The 26,399-nt window shown below is 41.0% G+C and overlaps 1 protein-coding gene across 2 annotated transcripts in view; it reads left to right on the plus strand.

Moving 5' to 3' along the window:
• The window catches only part of FAM155A (family with sequence similarity 155 member A), a 608,456-nt gene extending 583,717 nt beyond the window's left edge, over positions 1–24,739 (plus strand). The window contains exons 3-4 of one of the 2 annotated variants that reach the window (XM_027588055.2): positions 21,950–21,995; positions 23,923–24,061. In XM_027588055.2, coding sequence (XP_027443856.1) covers positions 21,950–21,972 — 23 coding nt within the window. In that variant the 3' untranslated portion in view covers positions 21,973–21,995; positions 23,923–24,061. Of the gene's footprint in view, positions 1–21,949; positions 21,996–23,922 lie in introns of both variants that reach the window. The other variant, XM_027588054.2, reaches the window with a different exon arrangement.
• The last annotated feature ends 1,660 nt before the right edge of the window (positions 24,740–26,399 follow it).

Genomic DNA, 26,399 nt, shown 5'->3' on the forward strand with positions numbered 1-26,399 from the left:
GGAGGTAAGGCAAGGGGGGAATGCAAAGTCTGAAACTTCAGTTAGGAAGGGTTGGGCAAAGAAAGATCTTCCAGAACAAGCAAAATCTTATTTAATGAAGGTGTGTCCCTGCTTTGTCTGGATTCGACATCTCTGTGAATCATCTGTATCCTCCTTGGAGCTGTTCTGGATACTGAGCTGCTTTAGACATTGCAAGTACCTTACAGGATGATAGAAGTCAGTCAATTTCAGAACCAGCCCGAATTACAGAAGTCATGCAGTCTGATGTTCGCCTTCACAGAGGATTATACAGAGCCCCCCCCAACACCCTCCTCCCCAAAAAGAACACTGTTATTCCAGAAAGAAGACTAGATCCACATTCCCTGGCTGTTAGTTCAGTGTTTGTATTACTAGGGCGACAGGAAATGACCCGTCAGTCCATCCTGAGATTAGCCTGCAAGCTGTTGCTTTCTTCCCACACAACAACTGGAGAGAGCGGGTCCAGAGGTGAAAGAGAAGACCGACCCCAGCTCACAGCCTGTGTAACACGTCTTCAGCCGTTGAACACACACGCCCTCCTTCACGACCTCACGTATCACATTAAAAATGAGCATTACAAATGTTCTCTGCCCAGCCCATTTTTTTTCTGGTTGAAGGAAAGAGAACTGCCAAGCTCTCTTCTCTGGAAAATGTGCTGAGATGGCTAACTTTTTCAGATCAGTTAACAAGGTTTTTAGGTTGCGTACACACAGACATGCACACGTGTTAGTGTGAAGGGTCATGACAAAGACCCAAAGTCTCTAAAATGTTCGTGTAAATATTGTCCATCTAAATGACCTTCTTCTACTTTGTATTTGGTCATAAATGTGTGTTTGTGTCCTGTAAAGAAATAATACATTAGATAAACTTTAAAAAGGAAAATGAATGAAATTTTCTCAATTTTGAACTCCTCTGTTTTTTTTTTTTCTTTTTTTTTGATGGTTTGGCTTGAAATTACCAGATGAGATGGTGATTGTTAATTGATAATAATATGATTATCAGGTAATCATAATGTCTACTCTTTAAGAAAAGAATATTAGAACATGTCTTCAATGTGCAGTTTCTTCAAATTAGTTTAATTTAGAAACAGTTTTTATACTTATGATGCAGTCACTGTTCAAAATAATTTTTAAATTTTCTTTGAAAATAATTTTCATCGGGGTGCCTAAGTGGCTCCAACTGTAAGCATCTGCCCTTGGCTCAGGTCATGATACCGGGGTCCTGGGATCGAGCCCCAAATCAAGCTCCCTGCTCAGTGGGGAGTCTGTTTGTCCCTCTGCCCCACCTTCCCACTCATGCTCTCTCTCAGATAAATAAAGTCTTTAAACAAAAAGGAAAGAATTTTCAGTCTTCAACATTCTTTTTATGCTTTAGGAGATTTATCTGAATGTGTAAGTGTGTACACATGCACACATACACAGACATGTAGCCATATATATATATATATATAATTAATTTATGCATACAAGTCATATATACAATTTAAATATGCATATAAAGAGCTAAATTTCACAAGTAATGCAGGTAATTATAAAAGGAAATATGTTTAAAAATCGACAGTCGGTTTTTAAGCACGGCTTTAAAATTAGCTTTAAAGCCAATTCCAAAAACAGGAGTGAGTCCAATTTAGGAAAGACAGAACGGATGGAATTTAATGTTTAACCTCCCCAAAGGAAAGCTTGAACACACAAAGCCCAGTTGAGAATAAAACTTCTAGGATGCTATTTAAGACAATGGTTTTATTGCCTTAATTACCCTATTGGTTGCACTACCTTCCAGTCCCAAATGCACCACACTGTCTCTTCATTAACCGGTTGTTGCTGCCCAAAGTCAAGCACAGAGTCTGGAAACCCTGGCCTCACCATGACACTCATGCCCTCTAGTGAGTGTGGGGTTCCGGGTACCCTTCATTAGCATTCCCTCCTTACCGAACATTTCATTATCAGAGGGGAAAAATGCTTTGTTGGGTTGACTTGGGACATTTGCCATGATTCAGTCTTTCTTTGTGTATGTGGACTCGGAAAGCCCCAGAAAGTCCAGGTCCCTCCTCCACCTTTGGGGACAAACATTGCAAAGGAAATTAAAATAATTTCAACCACAAGAAATAATTGTCCTGAGATAGTATCTACTTCTTCCTGCATCACGAATTCTTGCAGAGATCATTTAAAAATGTAGAGTCCCATTTTGAATGTGCAGAGCCAATGTGGAGTCTGATCTCTTCCAAGGTCTAATGTTACATGCACATAAATAGATAAAGTCCACATCTTTGCCAAACACACGGTGTGGTATAGGCCAGTTTTCAGGAACTGGATACAAAGCCACACTAGTTTTTCACCAGCTGTCTTTTCTCTTGCAATGTCCTTCTCTGTCTGCCGGGATGGTGGGTAGACATGTGCACTGCATCCATGGGTAGGAGCAAAATCTTATGATCCCACTGATGATCACCGAGACGAAAGCAGCTAGAACACACACTGTATTTGCTTATTTTTGAATTGGTAATACGTGCACATGCACAATGTTTAAAAGATACTAAGGAGTGGAAATGAAGCCAAGTCCTTCCCCACTCCACCCGGCAACACAGTTGTCAGCTAGAAATGTATCATTATCCAACCAGTTCCAAATCGATGGCATTTAGGTAATTTCTAATCTGTTATTAAATCCAGTTTGGCAAGGGCTGTTTTTGGTGCTGTATCATTTCCTACACTTGTGATGTTATCTGTGGGGTAAATGCTGCACCAAGAGGTGGAGGTGGGCTTGCTGGGTCAGTGTTTGGAAGAAACATGTGGCCCATTCAGGGCAAGGATCATCCCTTTCTCAAAGTCCTGATGCCCTTAGATGGTCCCTAAGCTCCTGCACCAGGTTAGATCCATCCCCTGTGGCCCACTTGCCCTGCCAGGCCTGCCCGCCCCCATACCTTCACCTGGCTAACCCTTTGCATCTGTCATTCTCCTAGGAGGCCCCTGACACCCTGAGTTTGGACTGTGCCCCTGTCTTGTAACCCCGCTGTGCTGGAGGGCACTTCCTCATGCAGGACCGGCCCATCCTCCCCGCCTCACAGTGAACTGGATGGGGCCAGAACTTAACGTTGCTTCTGACCGTGTCTCCAGGGCCCACAAAAGTGCCTGACACAGTGATCAGTAGGCAACTACCTAATGGATGAATTAATGGGTAACAGCCCAAGGGGGTCTGTGGTGGTCCCCGTTGTAAGCAAGGAGAGTCCCTCCGAGGTGGGGAAGTGCCTCAGGGAGGCAGGGTGGTGTGAGGAATGTCCTGAGAGCGTGCAGGTGTCTTCTGCCTGTATCCCTCTGCCCGTGACATCACGGGGACGCACACAAAAAGGGAACTGACAGTTGGTGCGCTTTAACAAAATGTTCCCCCTGTGGAGACAAGAGAAAGTCAGCATTTCACTTTAAAGCAATCTGTTCCTTCATGTTCCATCCCCGCCATATGCATTATGAAGACTCGTGCTGAATGGAGTTCAGACCATCATCCCGCACCTTGCTTACTCAGCACAGCCTGGAGCACTGAGACTTTACAAAAGCCTAGTAAATGCTGTGATATCTCACCTTATGGGATTTACATTTTAAATGCCACCCCCCCATCAAACTGAGTGTCATAATTCTGTCCCCGGCCCCCTAAATTCATAGGTTAATGTCCTAATCACCTAGTGCCTCAGAATGTGACCTTATTTGAAAGTAGGGTCCTTATGGAAGTAATCACGTTAAAATAAGGTCATTAGCCTGGGCCCTCATCCAATATTGATTAATGTATGCATTAGTTTGCTAGGACTGCCAAGACAAAATGCCACTGACAGGGTGATTAAAACAACAGAAATTAACTTCTTTACAGTCCTGGAGGCTGGAGTCCAAAATCAAAGGACTGGCAGGTTTGGTTTCTCCCAAGGTCTCCTGTTTGTCCGTTTTCTTGTGGTGTCTTCACATTGTCTTCCCTTCGTATGTGCTCCTGGTGTCTCCCTCTGTGTCCAAATGTCCTCTTTCTCTAAGGATATCGGTCAGATCAGATTAGGAGCCCCCCCCCCAAGACCTCATTTTAAAATAATCACCCCTTTAAAGAACCTATCTCCAAATATGACCCCATTTTGTGGTACTGGAAATTAGGGCTTAACATATAATTTTAGGGGACAGAGCTGTCCCATAAGAGCAGGCTCATAAAATAGGGAAATTTGGACACATAGAGAGAAGACGCTGTGAAGAGGCACAGGGAGAAGACAGTCATCTGCAAACCAACCAGCCAACACCCTGACCTTGGACCCCTGGCACCCAGAACCAGGAGACCAGACATCCCTGTTGTTCAAGGCCCCCTCTGTGGCACTGTGTCATGGCAGTTCCAAGCAATGACTAGCAATTTTGGAGTAAAACAGATACATTCAATATTGTTTGTTCAAGAATAGAATAATGTCTAAGTCTTATATGAAGACAAATTTTGCGTACTTCAAAAGTTCTGGAGGATTAGAGGAGAGGAAGCAATAAAAAGGAATTATAAAGGCAATGAGAGAGCTCAGCAGAGAGGATTTAGAGGGTAATACTTATGTAGGGAGAGTAATAATGAAGAAGAGAGAGTATTAACCATTACAGATCATTTTTAATTGTAAGATAAAATTATTTTAGTAAATTTCATGAATCTCCTTTTGAGGGAGTTTAGAAGCACAATCAGTTTGCAAGGCTGTCGAGTGTTCTGTGTCCACATTTTCATGGTCCAACAATTAGAAGATTTTAAAGTCTGAATCTGAAATCTGTGGTTCTCAGGAAACTGCTGTTAGAGCATTTTGGTTTTGGAAAAGTCTAGCCACTCTCTGTACTTTCTGTTCAGTATTGCTGTGAACCTAAAACTCCTCTAAAAATATTAAGTCTATTGTAAATGGGGGGGGGGAACTCTAGCCAAATAAACTTTCCATCTCTAGATAAGTTGTCTTCCATTTGGAAATGTCATTGTTCTAATCACTTCTAACCTACTTTTGTAGCGGATGGAAATATAACATATAACAGTTGTACTAAATTTGTGGACAGCTTTTGAATTCTAAATCTTAATCCTTTCAAAAAGAATGGTTTACATCTATGTTCATTGATGATATTCTTTCCAAAAAGAGATAACTTTTGAAAGCTTGGAGAAACTGCCATCAGGGAAAAGCATTGAATGTATTGAAAAATCATGAGCTCCATCAAGTAGCACAAACAGAAACAAACGTGAGCATGTAACTAGGGGACTCCTTTTGTGAAATTGTGAAGTCTCTGGCTAAAAGGACCCTGGCTGTCACCCAGCTCCATGGTGGGTCTCACGCTGGCTCCGAGGACAGTTCCCTGGACTGAGGGAGAACTGAAGTGTCACTAGGAACCAGTCCAGTGATCACTCAGAAATGTCTGCAGGGTGAAGAAGCAGGCAGGGCCTTGCCTGACTCATATTTGTCCAACACAATAGCTCAATGGTTAAATCTGGCAGATAAGAACACTGAAGAGTAGGGAAATTAGGACGCCTTCCCAAGTTTCCATGGAAGCCAGTGGGAGAAACCACAAGAAAAGCCACAGAAGCCACGGCCTCTGACTTCCTGCCCAGCACAGCACCTGCTCTTGCTCACTGGTCCTTTTCACCAGGCCTTTACTTTGTACTACCATAGCTGACCTTCTCTTCACTGTGACTTTCTTACCACACACTTGACTCCAGAAGGTCATGAGCTCTTCTGGCTTTTATTGTAAAATGCCTGCTATGCTAGAGAGAAATGTCCAAGCTTAAATGTGGTAAAAGTATTTAAAATCATATTCTTGGGGCGCCTGGGTGGCTCAGTTGGTTAGGTATCTGACTCTTGGTTTTGGCTCAGGTCATGATATCAGCATCCTGAGATCACACTGGGCATGAAGCCTGCTTAAGATTCTCTCTCCCTCTCCCTCTGTGCCTCCCCCAACCCATCTCTCAAATAAATAAATAAATCTTTTAAAAAATTATATTCTTTCTCCTCCGTATTTTACCTCTTGAAAAGCATGTTCTATGTCCTTTCCTCCTAAGTATTTTTTTTTTTTGCATTTTCACACATTCAACAAAAATTTCTAAGGATCCATTGCATGAATTTTCTATTGCTGCCCTAACAAACTGTCACTAACATAGTGTTTAGAGGCTTAAAACAACACAAATATGTTATCTTACAGTTGTGGACACAGATCTCACCAGGCTAAAATCAAGATGTCTGAAGGCTGTGTTCCTTCTAGAGGCTTGAGAAGATCTGGATTCCTGATCATTCTGATTGTTGGCAGAATTCATTCCCTTGCTGTTGTCGGACCAAGGTCCCCTTTTCGTGCTGGCTGTGTGCTAGGAGAGCTCCCAGCTTCTAGAAGCCACCCACATCCCTTGGTTTGTGGTTCCCCATCTCCATGTCCAGAGTCAGCAACAGTGGAGAAGGTTCACCCATCACATCTCTCTTACCCATGATTTAGACTCTTTCTTTCCATTTTAAGAGCGCATGTGATTAGATTAGTCTCACTTGGATAATCTCCCTATTGGAAGGTCGGCTAATGAGCAACCTTAATTCCATCTGCATCCCTAATTCCTTTTTACCATCTAACCGGATAGTCACAGGTTCTGGGATTCAGATGTGGACATCTCTGGGGCTGGGGGGGCATCATTTCGCGTACGTCTATTATCAAGCATTGTGCCAGATGCTGGTGGTAGATTAATCGATGTGGTTCCTAACCTAAGAAACACATGTTCATTTGTAGAAGTGAACAAATTCCGGAGAAGCTGGACTGGCGTTATTACATGTGAAATACGAACTGAGCACAGAGGAGGAAGGGCACAATTCACTGTATCTCCATAACTTTTCTTGGAAGTAAATATGGAGAGAGTATTATCATCACAAATGCATGGACATGAGAAGGGGCTACAGGAAAACTAGAGTCCCCCGGGTTTAAACAGGTTATTTCCCAAGCAAAGATAAAATCCATGAGGAAGATTTAATTCACTGCTTTTCAACTCTTTCGATACCAATATTAGCACTTTTTTACATTGGTTCTTTTTATTTCTCCTTCTATTGCCTCCTAGCATCTACTTTTAATTTAATACATAATCTTTTCTTTTTTCCTTCCTTTCTTTCTGTCGTCAGCCATGCACATTCTCCTTTTCCTGCATCTGTTTCTTGCATGAAACAGAATTTTTAAGAATGCTGTCTTACCCACATGGGATAGGCTGGCTGACGAATCAAACAGCACAGATGTCAAGTGGAGGGGACCCAGGGAGTGCACCTTCTCCACACAGCAGTTTATATTGTCTTGCCTCTGAGAGACATTTACTTCACAACGCATTACTACTAGTCTTCCTATCTTCCCAGCTTAGTAGGTCTTCTACCAAACCCATATTCTCAGTCTCTCAAATAAGAGTTATAACTGAGTGTTAAATCCTGTTATTTTTCAAAAAGAAGAAGAAGGGGAAAGGGAAGGGGAAGAAGAAGAAAGCAAAGGGAAAGAGGAGGAAGAAGAAGAGGAAGAAGAAGGAGAAGAAGAAGAAGAAGAAGGAGAAGAAGAAGAAGAAGAAGAAGAGTTGTTATTATTATTTCCCGGTGTTTCATCTCTATCACCTTAAACTCATTCTTTGGCGAATTGGCAACCATTGTCAGGCTCCTTTGCATTCTGTTAAAACTTGGGTTTTTTTTTTTTTCAGTGATGGACGTAAGCCAATAACCCCAGAGGGCGACAATCAGAAAGCAAAACAGAAATAATTCAAGATGTCATTGGATGAAATGAATCATGATTATGCCGCTCTACCTGGCATTGTAACTAAGGAAATAAACAATTAATGGGCTGCAGCCTGAGACATTCCCTTTGGCAACTGACATGCCAGAATCTCACTCAGTGGAAAATATGTGTGAATATAAGATATAACTTTATTTTTCATGGAAGTGTGCCTTCTAACCATGAGTGATATCGTCTTCAAATGGACCTACACTCCGTCCACCAAATCCCACCTGCCTGCCACCGATGTGATTGCTTCCAATGTTTCTGTAATTCCTTTTTGAAAATTGTTATCTTATATGACTGTATTTTCCTTTGAATGCCCTACTTTACATGTTGAAACTACAGGAAGTCAGTTCAATTCAAATCAGACAAATAAAGGTGGACAGTAGTTCCAGTTAATATTCTTTTTGTTAAATTTAATATTGACTCTAAAGTACTGAGACCGATTTTCTCCTCTGGTCCACAAGCTGGCCTCATATATTTGCTTTTTTTTTTTTAGAGTCAGAGCATTACCAATTTAAGTTTTGGCATTTGTTTTGAGTAAAGACATTTTGACTGAAGTCACAACTGTTTTTCTTCACATGTAATGTTTCAAAAACTGGTACATGAAATTAGGAAAATAATTTTCCCCTCGCTCATTGAAAAGAAAGCCTATTTTTGAAGTCAGAGTCTACTTATGAAGTGTTTCCCTGCCTTGAAGCCATTAATGTTTGTCTGCACATGCATGAGTGTAAGCAGACGTTGAGATAGTTCTGTATGTGCTCTGTGATTACAGAGAAAGTCTGGTTTTCTTTTTAGAAAGAAAAGCAGGAAATGTTGTTCGTATTCTAAAAACATTGACCGATCAAAGCATTAGCAAAACTGTCTCTTCAATTACAACTCCTGGTTTGAGACACCACAGCCACAGAATTATTTATATAGTTTCCTGTTTGCAAAGATATTTCCTTTGCAGACTCATAGTTACCAAGGATTTCCAAATTAAAAAAGGACTGTGGGATATACACTAAACAAAGACACTGATTTATAATCAGTGAGCCCACCGTGCCATGTCACAGAGAAAAAATAACAAAAATAAATAGAAACAGAGCGTAATAGGTCATGTTCTTAACAAGGACCATACAGTTTTCTGCATGGGGCTTCTTGGGCAATGCTGCTGAACTAGCTAGTGCTGAGCACGAAGTCACAGAAACATCTATGAGAAAGAGCCAACGTTTTCACATCCTCCTGGGATGTGAAGTCGTATGACACACTTACACAAATTTCTCGGAATTTCTGAAATGCACTTCGTGAAGTTCCTCCAACACTCTTCCCATCTGTGAGAGCAGTCGGACCCCAGAAGCATCTCGCAGCGGGGTTGGTTCATAACAAAGAAAGAGAAGGAGTTGAGATTTTTTATTCCTTTCTCTGCTGACTCTTGTAAGCTCTGCTTGAGCCCCTGGTACTTGGTAGCTTATTAGAATAAAGAAGCCGAGATGCCCTTCAACAGACGAATGGATCAAGAAGATGTGGTCCATAGATACAATGGAATATCACTCAGCCATCAGAAAGGATGGATACCCAACTTTTACATCCACATGGATGGGACTGGAGGAGGTGATGCTGAGTGAAATAAGTCAAGCAGAGAAAGTCAATTATATGGTTTCACTTATTTGTGGAACATAAGGAACAGCACGGAGGACATTAGGAGAAGGAAGGGAAAAATGAAGGGGGGGAATCGGAGGGAGAGACGAACCACGAGAGACTGCGGGCTCTGAGAAACAAACGGTTCTAGAGGGGAGGGGGGGATGGGTTAGCCCGGTGATGGGTATTAAGGAGGGCACGTTCTGCACGGAGCACCGGGTGTTATATGAAAACAATGGATCGTGGATCACCACATCAAAAATTAATGATGTATTATATGGTGACTAACATAACATAATAAAATTTAAAAAAATAAAAAATAAAGAAGAGGAACTTGAGTCTTCCTGTCCCAACAGTACCCACGGCCCTGAGCCCTGCCTTGTTTTGATGCTTTGTGGAGACCCCATAGCGTGCTGACTTCTCCAGGAATCTGTATGGCTCTCCTCCACCGCATCCACTAAAGTTTCCTTCAAGGCTGCCAGCAAAGGATTCATTAGGGAAGGGGTGGAAAGTTAAAATGATACATTTGGTGAGAATGTATCTTCTTTGTCCATTACTTTTTTCTTTCTTGTCTATTTTCTTAGAATAAATTTTAAATTAGAATGTCACCATAACCATTTTCAGGAAAATAACAATGTGAAATGTGATATTTAACAGCGTGTGTTAGATTTCTGTTTAGATTTTATTCCCTCCGGCTGCAGACAGTCTTTGTTTTTCTAGCACAGTCCTGGAAAACTTTAGGACCCATTATGAAGACATTTCAAATGCCCAATTTATTTCTTGACTCAGCTGATGGCTTTAATGAATGAGTGAATTCTCTGTAGAACATCTCTGCCATTTTAATGTGGGCTTTTGATTTTCATTTCATTTAGCATCATTTTCAGTTTTTAGAGCAATTTATATTCTAGCTAATGCACAGTTAGCTTTCAACTCTGAATGGCCTTTATATAACCAGGTATTTGTGCTTTTTCATCTAATATACTCATCTTACCGAAACATTCTCTTACAACTCAAGGTGCATTATCCCTTGATTCCTTCCCCTTGTCAAACAAATACGTATTGTTCTTTGGGGGATAAACAGCCTGTTAGGTGTTTAGAGCTCCAGGATGGTGAAGGAGTGATCCTTATTCTCAAGAATGTCAACTAGATGAAAAGTAATACAATGCTATTAATATTAGATGCAAGGCCATGCTAACATTTGCTCATCATACTGATCTGAGACACCTACTACTGCTCCCCTCAAAAAAACTATTCAAGTGAATACCTTAACTACCTAAAATTTGCTCTTGCTTTAAAAAGATACTATAAAAATTATTAATATACAGATACTCATAAATCTGATTCTAATTCTTTTCTGTAGAGGGTCATTGTGATTTGGTCAGTATGAGTTCTAAATTTCTTAGCTTGACCTCTCATTTTATATTGTTTTACCAGCCTAATTATAAAAGAACCCTAGAAAACTAGCAAATTCTCAAGAGATGACTTATTTTAGTATTTTTATCTTAAAAAATGTAGGCACAATTTGGATACCAGTGCTGATTTTATAGTTTTTGTAGGTTATTTCTGAATAAATCCTACATTGCATTCATGTGAAATCACTATTCTAGCCAATATAAAATGAAGAGATACTAAAATTGAGACACTATGTTCTGTGACACTAAGGATTTACATGGTGGTGAAAAATTATCTTGGTAATGAGTAAACCATTGCATTGCAAACCATGGGTGTGACTTCTGGTCTAAGCTGACAGACTGAAGCCAAAATTTTACTTCCCATCTGTCTCTAAATCTCATCGAAATTGAAATAAAAACTACAAAATGAAATATATTCATAGGAGCGGTAAAACCATTTTGTTTTGTTTAGAAAGTGGGACACTATTAAAATGGACACTTGCACGTTTTCTTCTCTAGAAGGAAAAAAGCAGTTGTCAGACTTTCCAAGACAGTCAGAATTGGCGGAGCACTGAGAGCCCACAGCAGGGAAGGGCATGGTTCTTCCAGCAAGACCCTCTGCTGATCATGGCTTGTTCTGAGGATGTGCCAGGATCAGGAGAACACGGGGACCAGAAGTGCTCTGATGGAGTGAAGGCTCTCAGCAGACCCTGAGCCAACTGGTTATCGCATTCCTCCACACACAGTGGTGGTGTTCGCCCACAAAACCCAAGGATCTGCCTTGTGATGACATTGAATGAGCTCCCGAGAGGAGTGTGAGGAAGCCTTTTCAGCAGTGCCTTTGGGAGTGGTGGGAAAGGGAGCCTCAGCCTTCCTTTTCATCCCCATTCACTCACCCAAGGAAAATGCTGCCCCGTAGAGAGACCTGCAAACCGAAGGCAATGAGAGATAGAAACATTATATGGAAGGGCTGGGATCCACCCAGTGTAAGCTTTTTTGGAGAAAACAAAACAAAACAAAGCCAAACAAAAAAGGATACAAAGTGAGAGTGCGGGAGGGATGGGTTATCAAAGCAATGCGCAAAGGACCTTCTCCAGAGTGGAAGAAAAATGTGGTTTCAGATGGAAGGAGCTCAGCAGAAGAAGCCATGAAGAAACCACGGGCAAACATATCCTCTTGAGATTTCAGAATACAACAGATACATGCAATATCCAAAAAGGCATCATTGAGGATAGCAAGCCTCTCATGAAACGAGAGGAATGTTGACATCAGTGTGGAGGCAGGATTTGGGCCTCCTTGGTCTTCTCCCCCGATGGTATGCCTGTGGGCACATGACATTACAAGGCAGAAAGCATGCTACATGTGGAATTAAGATCGCTAACTAGCTCATCTTAAAATAGGAAGACTGTCCTCGATTATCCAGGTGGGCCCAATGTCATCCCAGAAGAGAGAAGTGCGGGCCAGAAAGATGAGTCAGGAGGATCAGAGAAATGGAAGGTGGAAAGGACTCATCCCCACCGTTGCTAGATTTTGTGACAGGGAAAGGGGCCACCAGCCAGGGATGCAGGTGGCCTCTAGAAGCAGAATCTCCAGTCAAGAGCCAGCAAGAAAACAGGGATCGCAGTCTTACAACCACAGGAGAGTGAATTTTGCTAACGCCCCGAATCAGCCTAGATAGTCAAGGCCAACACCTTGATTTCAGCCTCACGAAACCCCGAGTGGGGAACCCGGTCAAACCAGCCCAGGTTTCTGATCCACAGAACTGGGATGTGATAAATGGATGCCATTTTAAGCCACTGTATCTGTGACAATTTTTTACAGTAGCAATAGAAAGCCAACGCACATCTTGGTATTGGGAGTCTGGGGCTGTGCAACCAACCAGGAAACGTGGCTGTGGCCTTGGAACCAGACAGTGGGGAAAGCTGGGAGAAGTTTGAATAGTGATAACGAAAATCCCAGATTGCCTTGAACAGGATGTTGGTAGAAGTGTGGCATTAAAGACCACCAGCCAGGGCTCAGAGGGAAATGAGGGGGGTGTTAATGGAAACTAGGAACATGTTATGTGGTATCGGGAAGCCTAGCAGAACTGGGTCCTGCAGAAGCATGGAAGACAGAGATTGTAAGCAATGGAGTTGGCTCTACAGCTGAAGAGATTTCCCAGCAAAGTGTTTCAGATATAGCCTTTTCTTGCTGTTTATAATAAAATGCAAGAGAGAGATAAATTAAGGGAACTGTTAAACAATATAAATCCAGGATTTGATGATTTGGGAAAAATCTCTATGTTCCAAGATGGCGAAAGATTAAAAAAATGTCCTGTCAGGAAAGTATGCTCTAGAGAAAGCAGAACAGAACAGAAGGTGTGGTGACACAACCAGGGCCAATACCTCAGAAAGTCTGAATGGTCCGAGCATGAAGTTACACAAAGGCTCTCTGAAGAGGTGACAGGTGTGACTCATAGAGTCTCTCAGCCACCTGAGAAGTGGCCAAAAACAGCGAAGGGATTATCTAGGAAAGATCTGTGGAGGCGCTCCTTGTCTGAGGGAGCGAATCCTTGGGACACAGGCAAGAGTTTCACACAGTTCTTGAGAGTTAATATCAGCAAAAACACCACCAGCTTGGGTTGGCAGGGACAGAGGCAGGATGGAAAGAATAAAGGGTGTGGACACCCCCAGACATGCTAATGAAAGCTCTCAGCTGTTAACACGTGCTGCTCATCATGAAAGAGGAAGGATGAGTCAGAGGGCAGAGCTCTGAGCGCCGAGGGGAAGCTGAGAACCACACAGGATAATTCCCAAGCCCGGAAACCGCATGGAGTTTGTGCAGGACTTCAAAACTGATTTGGACTGATGACGTTTTCTCCTTCCATCGTCTTCCTTTTTGAAGCTTAGCGTCTGTAAGTCCCAGCCTGTGCCTAACTCACCATTGGAGGCTGGGAGCAGATAACTTGCTTTCTACAATCTCCACAGATGGAGAGGAATTTTGTCCCAGGATGGACTTTGCCCAGAGTCCCATCCATACCTAATTTAGGTGATTTGGGTCGGGAGATTTGGGGATTTGGAACTAAGATTTAGAGATTTCCACACTTTGAGTTGATGCTGCATTGGGTGGAGACATTTGGAATCTTGGGATGTGATTCACATGTGGCATGGATGTGAATCTTCAGAAGCCAGAGGGCAGAGTGGTAGGCTGAATAATGCTCCCCTAAAAAAAAAAAAAAAAAAAAAAAAAGATGCCCATGACCTAATCCTCAGAGCCTGTGAACGCATTGCATGGCAAAAGAGATTTTGCAGGTAGGATTGAGGTTGTGGACCTTGGGGGGAAGATCATCCTGGATCATCTGGGTGCGCCCATTCTGATCACATGAGCCCCCAAAACCACAGAAGAAGGCAGACAGTCAGCCAGGAACACAGTATGAGAGGCAGGAGAGATGACACAAAAGGAGAGGTCAGAGAGAATGAGAGGACTCCACGAGCCATCGCTGGCTTTGAAGGTGGAGAAAGGGGCTGTTAGCCAAGAAGTGGGGACGGACACCTTCTGGATGCTGAGAGTTACCCTGCCAACAGTGTGTGAGGACAGCAGGACCCCAGTTCTACACACAGAGAGAACCAAATTCTGCCAACACACCGAATGGGCTTAGAAGTGAATTCTCCCTGAGAATCTCCGGAAAGGAACTCAGCCCTACCAAAAACTTGATTTTGGTTTGTGAACCCAAGCCAGAGGAACCCGTCAGCCCTGCTAGACTTCTGAACCACACAGGTGTGAGCAGCTAAGTGAGCTGGCTAGTTTCACAGTTGGAATGTGTGGTGAGCTCTTACTCCATCAACAGGAAACATGTACAACTAGAACTCTCCCCACAGCACTGGACCCTGAGATACAGCTGATGGATGCCTCCAAAGTTATTAGAACCAAAGAGATTGTGAACTAGGACATATACCTGACAAACTGTCTTTCAAATGTGAGAATGAAGTTTATTTGTTTAAATTAAATATGTATACTCTTGAAAGTTTACCTTCCACACATCCCATCTGGAACATAACTTGAAGTTTTACTCTACTGAAACAAGAGTAGTCTAAGAGGGTACTGTCGGATCTCACAGTAGTGGTATAGTGAAAAATCAAGCATAAGATAATATCTGTGCAACAAAAATATATTAGAACATTGAAACTGGAATGATTATGAGACTGGATGCATCAGTGATACAGGGAAGAAGGGAAAACATTTTTTCTGATTCTATGAAAAATGCAAGACAATGAGAACCTCGAGAAAAGTGTACAAGAGAATCATGGGTCACTAAGAAAGCTATCTAAAATTTTCATGATTTTTATAAATTGATGAAGCATTAAAAGTGAGAATCCGTCTTGCCTAATAATTAAACAATCTTGAATAATATTGTAATGAAATGGGATTAAATGAATTCTCAGGATGTACCTTTTTGTACTTCCAATATTCAAAATTAATATATATAACACAAACACGAAGGAAAATGTAGTTTTAGAAAGAAAACAATGATTGGCCACATTTAGGGATCAGTGGGGGCGGAGAGAACTGTAATGGGTTCCTTAGTGGGTCTAAAATCACTGGATTAAGAAATAGATGAAAGAATTTGTTGTATAGAGCCATGAATATAAACACTCCCACACAAAAGCAAACAAAAAGAAGAAATAATCCATCAAAAGTGTTTATCTTTGGAGAAGAGGATTAGGTTTGAAGAGAAAGGTAATTGTTCGCTTTCCATTTTATACTTTTGATGTTGTTTGAACATTTTTATGTCCATACTCATGTAATAATTTTCTCATTGCCATTATTGCCTGTTTATTTTCAAAATATTTACTTTTTATTATAAAATGCATTCCAGTTAAACTCACCTAGGTGGGTATTAGTAAAAGGTTATCATGCCGTCTTATCCTTAGTACCTTTAACAATTGCTATTAAAGGGAAAAAAGGAGCAGACAGTCAGTGACAAAGTAAAGAGAAGCATCTGACTGTCTTACTTCTGACTCCAGTGAAATAACTAAGGGGTCATGGAAACTCTAGGTCCTCAGAAAGGGGCCATCCACGTGCAAGAAACTGAGCCATTATCAGAAAGGGGCCATCCACGTGCAAGAAACTGAGCCATTTCCTCAAAAGGAAGAGAAATCAGATTCGAGCACACTGAAGACTTCTTTGCAATTCTTCCCCTTGCAGGGGCAAGGTCCAAGGAGGAGATCAACAATGTAGAAATGATGACAGAGAATGTGACTAGTTGAAAACATACAAAACATAAAAGTGAGGAAAGAAACAATCAAAGTAATGACAGGAAATATCTTTCCTGAGCCTCAGGACACTCTCATTGGCAGATTAAAGGATTCTCCCCATCTGGCAAAATTAAAGAAATTGGATTCAGTTCCCAACATTTTTGAAATTTGAGAATGAAGGAAGTATCCTACAAGCTCCGGGGGGAAACTACCACATTTGACCACTGACATTACATGTCTCTCTCAAAAAGAGTGGACGGTTGTCCATGGCTGTGTCTGTTCTGTGGGAATCTCTCTCTAGCCTGTGGCTGATTGGACCGGTGTGGATAAGTGGAACAAGTCACACGGATTTGCCTCTGCGGGATTGTGTCACAACCTGTTGGTATTGAACTGAGAGAACAAAACGATGAAGTCCTGTGTGCGCATATGCACGAAAAGGGAGCCAAGCCTGCCTGCCTAAGGAGGTGTGCAGCAGGAAATTGAGATTACGTTGCTCATCTCCACTAGGTGGAGGGCACATCCCTTACTGATGGTCAGTCTTGTGATTTAGTCTTCGTGTCACCTGGTGTGCCTTGTATTTCATGAAAAAGGCTTGAATTTTTCCAATATTACCCCCACCACCTGTTCTCGTTCTTTTCATTTTTCATATAAATTAGCTCCTGTGAGTTTCTGTTCATTGCAACCACATAATCCCGGAATAAGATCGATGTAAAGTAATATGCAAATATTATTAATAATTAATAGGAGACAGGATATAAAATATGAGTAATTTGACAATAACTGAGTTTAAAACATCTGATGGTAGCCAACAAATGATAAAGAATAAGGAGTTGAAGGAAACAAAATTTTGTTAATTTCCTTATCAGTGATTCTGATAATTAGACAAGTAAAGGTTCAGCTGTGTGTGGTTTTTTAAAAGCAAAGGTCCAATAGAATTAACAACAGCAAGCATTCAACAAGTCATGAAAAAATAGCATTTAAATATGCTCACAAAGAAAAAGATGGAAAACAAAGGGAGTGGTAAAGAAACATTTTTAAATGTTTGGAAATGCTATTATATGATGATAAAGGTAAGATCAAACACTACAGTTCTGACAATAAATGTAAATGGATTAAACTCTCCTTTTTGATCATTGTGAAATGCTTATATGTAGAACACAGTACAGAGAAAATATAGAGACCAGAGAATTAAAACAATGGACAAAGATATATCAGATGACTGTGCTAATATGCATGGAGTTTACATTAATACCAGACAAAATATGTTCAAAACCACAACAGGAACAAAAACAACAGAACTTCACTGAAAAAAAAAAGTATATATATATGTACTTTGTAAGAACAAAGAGTATCATGTTTTCTTGATTAATAGTAAAGGTTTAGTGAAAAATGTGAAGATTTATTATTTTTCTGTACCTACTGACTTAATAGCCAAATGTATAAAACAGAATCATCAGAAACAGTTGTAGAAGATATATTTCTCAGTTGATGACATTCTGAATAGAAAAAATATATAAACATAAAGACTAAGCATTGTTACCAGTGTTAATATTTGCAAAAAATAATAATAATTTTACATAACACAAAGAAAAACCACAAAGAAAACAATTAGAGAAAATCAACTTTTTAAAGGCCACATTCATGAAACTAAGGTAACTAAAACTTGAAATTAGTGACTAAAATAGTTTTGAAAATGTATCAGTGACATTTTTTAAAAGCCGTGAAACTCCTTTAAGTCATTTAGATATAAAATGAAACATATATTACAATTACAGAATATGCAAAATCACTGCATATTAAAACATAAGAGAGTTGGCTGAATCATTCTCAGATGGAAATTTAGAGCAATAACTAATTTATTAAGAAAAAACATGAATTTAAATGAGTAAAGTTGCATTCAATTCAGTATAGTTAGAAGGTGAATAGTAGAAAATTAAACAAAAGATAAGATGATTAAGAAATTGATGCATTAACAAACAGAACATATCAATGTCAGAACATATCAATGTTCAAGAGCTGATTCCTTGATAATGCAAAAGAAAGTATGCAAAAAAATCTTGCAAGACAAAAAAAAGATGAAATGACGTATTAACAGTGAAGGAGAGGATTAGAAAACTGGTCTTCAAATATGTATAACTCTACGTGAATTAATGTCAAACTCTCAATAAAAAGGCTATTTTTAGATAAATATGAATGATCAAACCTGACACAAAACAACCTTGACAGATTAAGAGCCATGAAAGAAACTATAAAATTATGCAGATTACCCTAAAGAAAGAGCTTGTATCCAGAAAGTTTTATGGATTCCACGCCATATAAAATATTCTAGTTACTAAAACACGATAATAATCTATATAGACTATACATTTATATTATATGTATATTACATATATAATCTCACTTAGTAATATACACACAACATTTAAAGTTAATACTACCAAATCAAATAAAGAATAATGTTGTAAAGTACAGTCACACATGCTGAATAGAATTTTCCATGTGAAATCTAGAAATTACATGCACACTCTCTGTGTATATATATGTGTCTGTATTAATAAAAAAGTTGGGGAAACAAATTCCAGCAGTTTCTTCTTGTTTCTTTTTTCATCCTAATGAAGTCAGACTTGGGGTGATTCCCCCCCTTCTTTTTATTTTACTGTTTTTTAAACTTTTGCATTCAGAAAAATATTAAGTATATCACTCGTTCATATATCTGAAAAAATTGGTCTCATATTTGATAGTAAAAGGTAAATCACTGAGATAATGAAGGATTATATTTCCTGTGGTTATTTTAAATATTTCCTTAGAATATTTGGCTTTCCTGTACTTAAGATAATATTTATTATGACCATACTAGTGTAATTGTTCTGAGCTATGAAAAATGAGGTTTTTCCATGAGTGGCTCGTATGAATAGAAAACAGAAAAAGAAGTTGAATTGGATGTTCTTTAAAGTCTTTCCTCATAATAAATTCTGATTCCGCTATTTATCCCAAGTTACAATAGGAATAATAATTATTATGTGAGATTTTACTATCTGTCAGGGCCTGTTCTAAGCAACTTATGTGTATTACCTAATTTTCCAGAAAATCTCCATGAGGTTGCACTATAAGATAGAATAATAATTGCCATTATTATTATTCAATGTCAAATGGCAACTAATGATTTATTAGAGATTGCAAATAGAGCATTTTGTAAGCAAAATGTATCAGAACATTTCATTCACTGACAATTTCCTTTTTCCATTTGAAACCCCAATCACTTACATATCTGTGCAATGAAATGATTGCTTGAGAAATGACTTATTTTCATCTGGAAACAAGTTCTTATAGTCCCTTGAATGGTGTGGAAGAGTTAGCTGCTCTGGGTCGGCTTCCCGGGAAGCGCATCAGTGTGCAGGTGGTTTATCCGGGAAGTGCACCTATTCCTGGGTCAGGAAAGGAGGATTCGGCGGAGGGACAGTATCTGGAGCTGGGATGGCCCTTCACAGATACTCTGATGTTTGGAGGCAGCTGCCCAGGGGCCCAGAGTCAGTTTCTACCTGCCAGCCGCGTTCCCAGCTGAGGGTGTGAGTCAGGATGGAACAGAGCAGAACCCGGTAGAGAAAAGGATGGTAATGTTTTCTAGGCAGACCCAACAGGAAAGAAACTGTTTTTAGGCATAAATCTGAAAGAATGGAAGGATGGATAAGGAGACAAGAACCCAAACCTCTTAGAAACTAGAACGAAAACTGGTGCGCAGTAAAGGGTTTGTTGAAACCTTTGCTGACGTAGCAGAGGGTAACCAGCAAACCAGATTCACGTCCCAGACCCTCCAAACACAGGGACGGAGGGCAGTCGACACTGTGGAGGAGGCAGCAGCGTGAGCATAGGGTGGAAAGTGGAAATCTGTTCAGAAGTCATCAGATCTCCACAGCCCATGCCCGCCCCTCCAACCCACCTGTTGCTCTCCCTCACCCCAGAGAAAGGCAGCTGCTTATTTCTTTATGCAGGGAGGACTCTTTTTTGGAGATGGCTGGAGAAAGTTGTTGGATTGGGTGCCACCAGGGGGAGGTCAGATGGGAGAACCGAAATGTGGGTTAAATGAATGTGTGCACCCTGGATGCAGACTCCCCCGTCCCCAGCTGTCTTCTCCCATCTGGTTCTCAGAAAACCGGCAGCATAGCCTTTGCCATCCTGGACAGATAACGCTCAATGTGTTCGGTGAAATCTGACCAACATAAAGGGAAGAAATGCACAAGTTTCTCCATCTAAACAGTTCCGGCAGATCGCCTTACCCGGCCCCTCACAACATCTGCCTAGGTGTCCAGATTGCAGTGCTTTTTATGATGGGCATTCAATCAAGAACGCACAGCCTTCCCACATAAAAAATAAAAGAGAAACAAACAAAGAAGAAAAAATGGCTTGGAGAAAACAGGGCCCATGCAGGGAGGAAATAAAACATGACAAATAAAAGCACTGCAAATATCTCAGCGATAAAAGGGTAGATTGCAACTGTGAAATGAGAACAGTCAGTTCAAAAAAAAAAAAAAAGAAAGAAAGAAAGAAAAACCCAACGTTCAGAGTACATAAAAGAGCTCTCGGAAATTAAAATGTAGAAAAAAACTCAATAAAGTCATTACATGATAAAGCTCACCGAATCCTCCAGAAAGTAGAGCAAAGAGATGAAGTGGCATAAAGTAGGAGAGATAAGAGAATTAAAGGATAGGTCCCAGGTGCCCGACAAGTGAAGGTGGCAGTCATGCTCGGAAATCTGAAGGATAAGAATTTCTGAACTAGAATTCCATGCTCAGCCAAACAATTAAATACAAGGTAGAATAAACACATTTTTAGGCATGCAGCATCTCAGAAATTCGCTCCCACGAGCTTTTCCTTAGGAAGATCCTAGATGCATGGTCCACCAAACCAAGGGAGGATATACAGGCTATTCCTGAATAGCAAACCTACGGACAGAAGCCACAAGCATCCCCCACAAGGGCATTCACTGAGGCTGTCGGGCCGGTAGCTGGGCACCAGGCGTCAAAGCAACAGGTCCAGATGGTCAAAGACTCCAGGTGATAAAGCTGATAGAACCCCCTATTCTGCTGAAACAACTGGGAAGTGTTTGGGGTTTGAAGTAGTAAGTACATAGGAAACTGTAAGCTAATGGTTAACTCTAGGAAGACCGGAGCCGTAAGGAACAGAAAACTCAAGTTTACTGCATGTCTAAGTTAAGAATTATTTGTGTAACATCCTAATAAAGGGAGCCTTGTTGAACATACTACCATGCAGGGATGGGGGCGCATATGAGCCGAAAAATGAATATTATCCCCGATAATGTTGCTGTCATGTGTCCCAGGGGGAAGTCTTTCTGGAGACTGCATAAGAAAAGCATAAAACAGGTTATTTATAGAAATGTAGCTAAATATAGAAACAGCGAAAAGAGGTTTAAGTATTTGCCTCTGAAAAGGAAAAAATTGGGGATGGGGGAGGTGGAGGCATTTTTAAAGAAAGAGCTTGTGGAATTATTTGATTACTAATGTATATGCATGTATAACTCTGGAAAATATCTTATTAAAAGGATGGACAAGGGGAAAAGAAAGAGTATGAATTACATCAGTCGAGAAGAGTATATTTATTGGCCTGAATGAACTGCCTTATTCTTTCTGAAACGACTTTAGTTATAAATCAGCAAACTAGCTTCTGAGCGAGTTTGGGAGAGCTTCTTATTTGGGCGAAATCGTTAAATATATTCTCGTTATTATCATTCTAAAATGTTGATCTAAATGATCTATTCTTATAATCTTAACTATAAACTCTCTTCTTTGTAGAATATAATTTTGGAAAACGTATACTTCAATAAATGATTAGTCTACTAGTGAGGTATCATATATGAAAAAAGAAAATATCATACATTAAAAATGTCAGAGCTGCAGACCTCATTAATTCAGTTTTTTTTCCATATTCTATCTAGGAGAAGGTGAAGTTTACCTTTGAATGCCTAAGAAGAAATGAATATTGTAAGCATCATTATAAGGATATCTTGGTCATTTCTTTAAAAGAAACTGAAGATTGCAGTGTATAATATCTTATTTAATAGATTCTCTTTTTTTAAACAAATATATATTGAGCGTATTCATGTAATAAATGCTTATTAAAGATCTATTTTGTTCAAGCGTTCTACTACATATTGGGAACACAAAGCCAAAATACTTCTTGCTTTTAAGGTGACAGGTGAATAAAGAAACTGACCTAAAATTAGCAATTGTGCTGAAAAGGACAGATAACAGTTGCTCTATTGAAGAGTTACATAGAATGCACTAGCAGCCCGGGAGAGCGTATAGACTTCATGCAGGGAATTTCAGGGGAGCTGACCTTGAAGCATAGATGAGACTAAAGTCCATGGGTTGATGGGGAAAATTCCAGGAAGAGAAAGCAGCTTGGGCTGTGGGGAAAGTATCACGTGTTTTGGGAGGATGTCTGGAGCTACTGGTCAAGGAGTCTGAAGAGACAGGAAAAGATTTTTTAGATTGTATTATGTAGGTGGAGGCAAGGAGACACTAGGAATAGCTATTATTATTAACAGTAGCCAAAAATTTTCAAATTGCTTCTCTATGCTAGGCACTGAGCCAAGCTCTTTACATATACAAAATCTTATTTAATCCTTACAACTACTCTATCCTCGCTTTTAAAGTTTCAAGCTTAAGGATAGCATAGTAAAATTTGTGTAGAAACTTTTTTCTAACACTCTTGAGAAAATGTTGCTGTCAAGTAAAAAAAAAAAAAGGATACAGAATGGTTTATGTAGCTACTTAACATTATATATAATAGAACAAGAAACAAGATTGGAAAGATAAAGTGTGTTATTCTTTTCACCACTTTGAAAGTTTCTAAAATATCCATTTATCAATTTAAAACTAAGAACAATGTCTCCTTTTTTTTTTTAAGATTTTATTTATTTATTCAACAGATAGAGAGACAGCACAAGCAGGCAGAGTGGCAGGCAGAGGGAGAGGGAGAAGCAGGCTCTCCGCCGAGCAGGGAGCCCGATGTGGGACTCAATCCCAGGACCCTGGCATCATGACCTGAGCCGAAGGCAGCCGCTTAACCGACTGAGCCACCCAGGCGCCCCAGAACAATGTCTTCTTGTAGAGGGACGGGGGGTGGGTAGGAGGAGAGGGAAAGAGAAGAGATCTTTTGAGGAGGGAAGAAAAGAGAGAGAGAGTGAGTGAGACAGACATTCATGGGAAGGCAGACTAGCCGGGAGGTTGGAAACAGAACACCAAGAACAGAGAGACTCTTCCCACAATGGTCCAGGCCCAAGACAGATATTCTTCAGTAGAATAGCAAATGGATGAATAAGAGCAATATTTAAAAAATGAATCCAAAGGGAATAGTCCCCCCCTTGGATGTTTAGTGGCTCTGCGCACCCACCAAGAAGGAAAGCAAAGACAGGGTGAGGTTGAGGAGAGGAAGTGATGGGGAGAGGCAGTTCCTAGAGCTATGATGCTGTCATCGGTGGGTTGTTTCACTTAGCACAACTAGTTACTGTTCCTTTATTGTGTTGCCTCAGTTAATCACATTCCTGGTAAAGAAAAAGGATGGTTGTGCAACCGTGGTCACCAAGTTGATCCAAGAACCTCAGGTTCTGCTTTTGGACCTAATGAAACCTTTCATCCTATAGTCATGACAACCCAGAACTTCCCTGGGCATGACCTCCGGGAATATAAAGAGAGCACAGTGGGGGACCTAAAAGTACTGGTCTGAGAGCGCAGTTGACTGCATCCAGATTGTGTGGCCTTGCCTCCCCCTCACGAAGTTACAAAATGCCTAACTGCTCCTAAGGGGCTGTGGCTCAGAACGTTACAGTAACAGCTTCTCTCTACTGTGCGCTCCTCCCCGCAGCTCCGCCTTGGTTTTAACCGCGCCCCTGTCTTCCTCCCCCAGGGCTCTATGAAACCTTTCTAACCACGGAGGAACCCGAATGCTGTGATATCAGGAGAGAAGAGCGCCCGAGCAAGCCCTCCAGAGGGACGCTGGGGACCAGCAGCCCCTGTCACAGGACATCACTCACAGTGTCATCAGCAGCCAGACTGTGCAACAGCAGACTCAAACTGTGCGTTCTCGTACTGATTCTCCTGCACACAGTGCTCACGGCCTCCGTGGCGCAGAACAGCACGGCGCTGGGCTTGGGGGGCATCCACGCGCTGGAAGAGAGCTCGCCGCGCGACGAGTAGCCCAGGAGGGGGCCCCCCCCAGCCCCCGCGCCCGCTGCCTCTCGGACACACACGGGGTGCTCTTACCCTCCCGCCGCTTCCCGCGAGGCCTTTAGGGTAAAACCGAGGAAGATGGGCCTGGATCCAAACGAGGACACAAACACAGCTTTTTATTGACTAAAAGGCTGTAAAGTGACTTAAATTTCTCACACCATTTTATACACTGTGTTTTAATGTTTGGAGGTTTTCTTTGCTTTCCTTTGGTTTGGGTTTATTTGTTCGTTTACTTTTTTGCACTTGTTACTACAGGATTTATTTTTGGGGATGGTTTCTCAGAGGTAAACTAAGTCTTCACTGTCTCTCTCTCTCTATATATATATATTTCTAGTCATTGTGTGTGTTCATCAGATAGTTCTGTCTCTCTGTCCTGTCAGTTTCTATTAGAGGAATGATCGCTATGACCTCACGGTATAGCAAAATACAACAACAACAAAAAAAAATCATAAAAGGTAAAAAAGACAAAAAAAAGAAAACAACAAAAAATACAAATAAAAAACCCCCCCCGAACTCTTTGCTCCTGCCTCCCGAACCGACTGCCCCTCCCCCCCGGCCTCCTCCCGCCCCGTGTCCTCCCCCCAGCCTCCCTCTCCCCCCCCCGCCCCGCCTCCCTGGTCTCCCCACCCTCCTTGCCCTCTCCTCCCCCCTGCCCCCAGCAGACAACATGGCTTGCTTCTGTCTGTCTGCGCAGCCGCAGTTTGGGCGCGCACGCTCCAGGGCTCCGGGGCCGCAGGCCCCCACCCCCACCTCCCGCCAGGAGCAGAACAAGAGATTCCTTTTTAGCTGAACAAACAAGTGCTCTCCATGGTAGGCGGAATCAGACAGTTAACACATTTTTTATGTTGACAACAAAATAAAAGCAAAGAAAAACCACCATAAACTATGTTGCTCCAGCTCCCCTTCCCCGAGGCCCCGTTCCTCGCTGGTTGTCAGGTGGCTGGGGGCCCGCCCCGAGTCACGGTGGGGCACATTTCGGCGCCTGTGGGCCCTTGGATGGCAGCAGAGGGAGTGAGGACACAAATCTGGGTTTCTTTCTCCTCCGTTGCCGTTGTGGAGGAGACCGTAGAGATGCCCCAACACCTGCAGTATACAGAATATATACAGTTTTACCCCAGTATCTCCCCAACCTATAATTTTAAATTATTCCAGGTATAAAGTGTATGCAATTCTGCATTATCACAAAAGAACTCGTTTAAAAAAAATAGGTTAGCCATTTTCATTCAAGTGCAAAAACTTTGTCACTTCGAACACGCTCTAGATAGTCGATGAGAAGAGGAGAAATCAGATCGCTCTGTTTGTATTTTTTCTTTTTGTGGGAACATTTCACCTGCTGAGTGTATATGAATTTGCTTTCTAAAAAAGGCTTTTATGAGTTTACAGTAGAATCAGTGGAAGGAAGAGTTCATAAGGGCTGTTTTTAAAAAAAAACAAACAAACAAAACAAATAATTAAAAAAAAAAAAACACTTTACATTCCTTCCTATACTCTAACTACATTTGGGAAGTGCTCTTCAGATGTGTTTGCTCTTCAGATGGGAGATGAAGGAAAATCATAGAAAAGGTCCTCGTAGCGAACAAAATTTAGTTATTAACTTTATAGCTATGAAATTCCCCCCTGGCATTCGTTTTTGTTCAAACAAACTTTAATCTCTGCATCATACTTAACCCTGCGACATGCGTACAGTATGCATATTTTGTTTTGAATAAAAAAAATGTTTTGTTCCAGTCTGTTAAGAATATTCAAAAATAATAAAGGTATTGCTTAATAAAATTGCTAGAATTGTTTAGCAGTACATGCACAAATATTTTACTAGATTCTTCGTTTTAATAGTGTTTTGTTGAGACTGAAAATCCTAAAATGGTCTGCGCAAATACAAAAAAAAACCCACCAAAAATGCAAAATTCTCCAGTTTTTGTTCCTTTTTAAAAAATTGTTTTTTTCATGCAAATGTCAACACATATTCACAAGTGCGCGCGCGCGCGCACACACACACACACACACACACACACACACACACACACACACACACACACATAACAGGCACAGTGTTTTTAATTTAGAGAAATGCCTTGCTATTTCTGGGGCCACAAGTGGGTGGGAAGAGCCTCGGGGGCATTGAGTTGCGGCAAGTGTTAAACACTGGGAGAAATG

Source organism: Zalophus californianus, chromosome 3 (assembly GCF_009762305.2).
Source record: "Zalophus californianus isolate mZalCal1 chromosome 3, mZalCal1.pri.v2, whole genome shotgun sequence".
Classification (NCBI taxonomy): Eukaryota; Metazoa; Chordata; class Mammalia; order Carnivora; family Otariidae; genus Zalophus; species Zalophus californianus.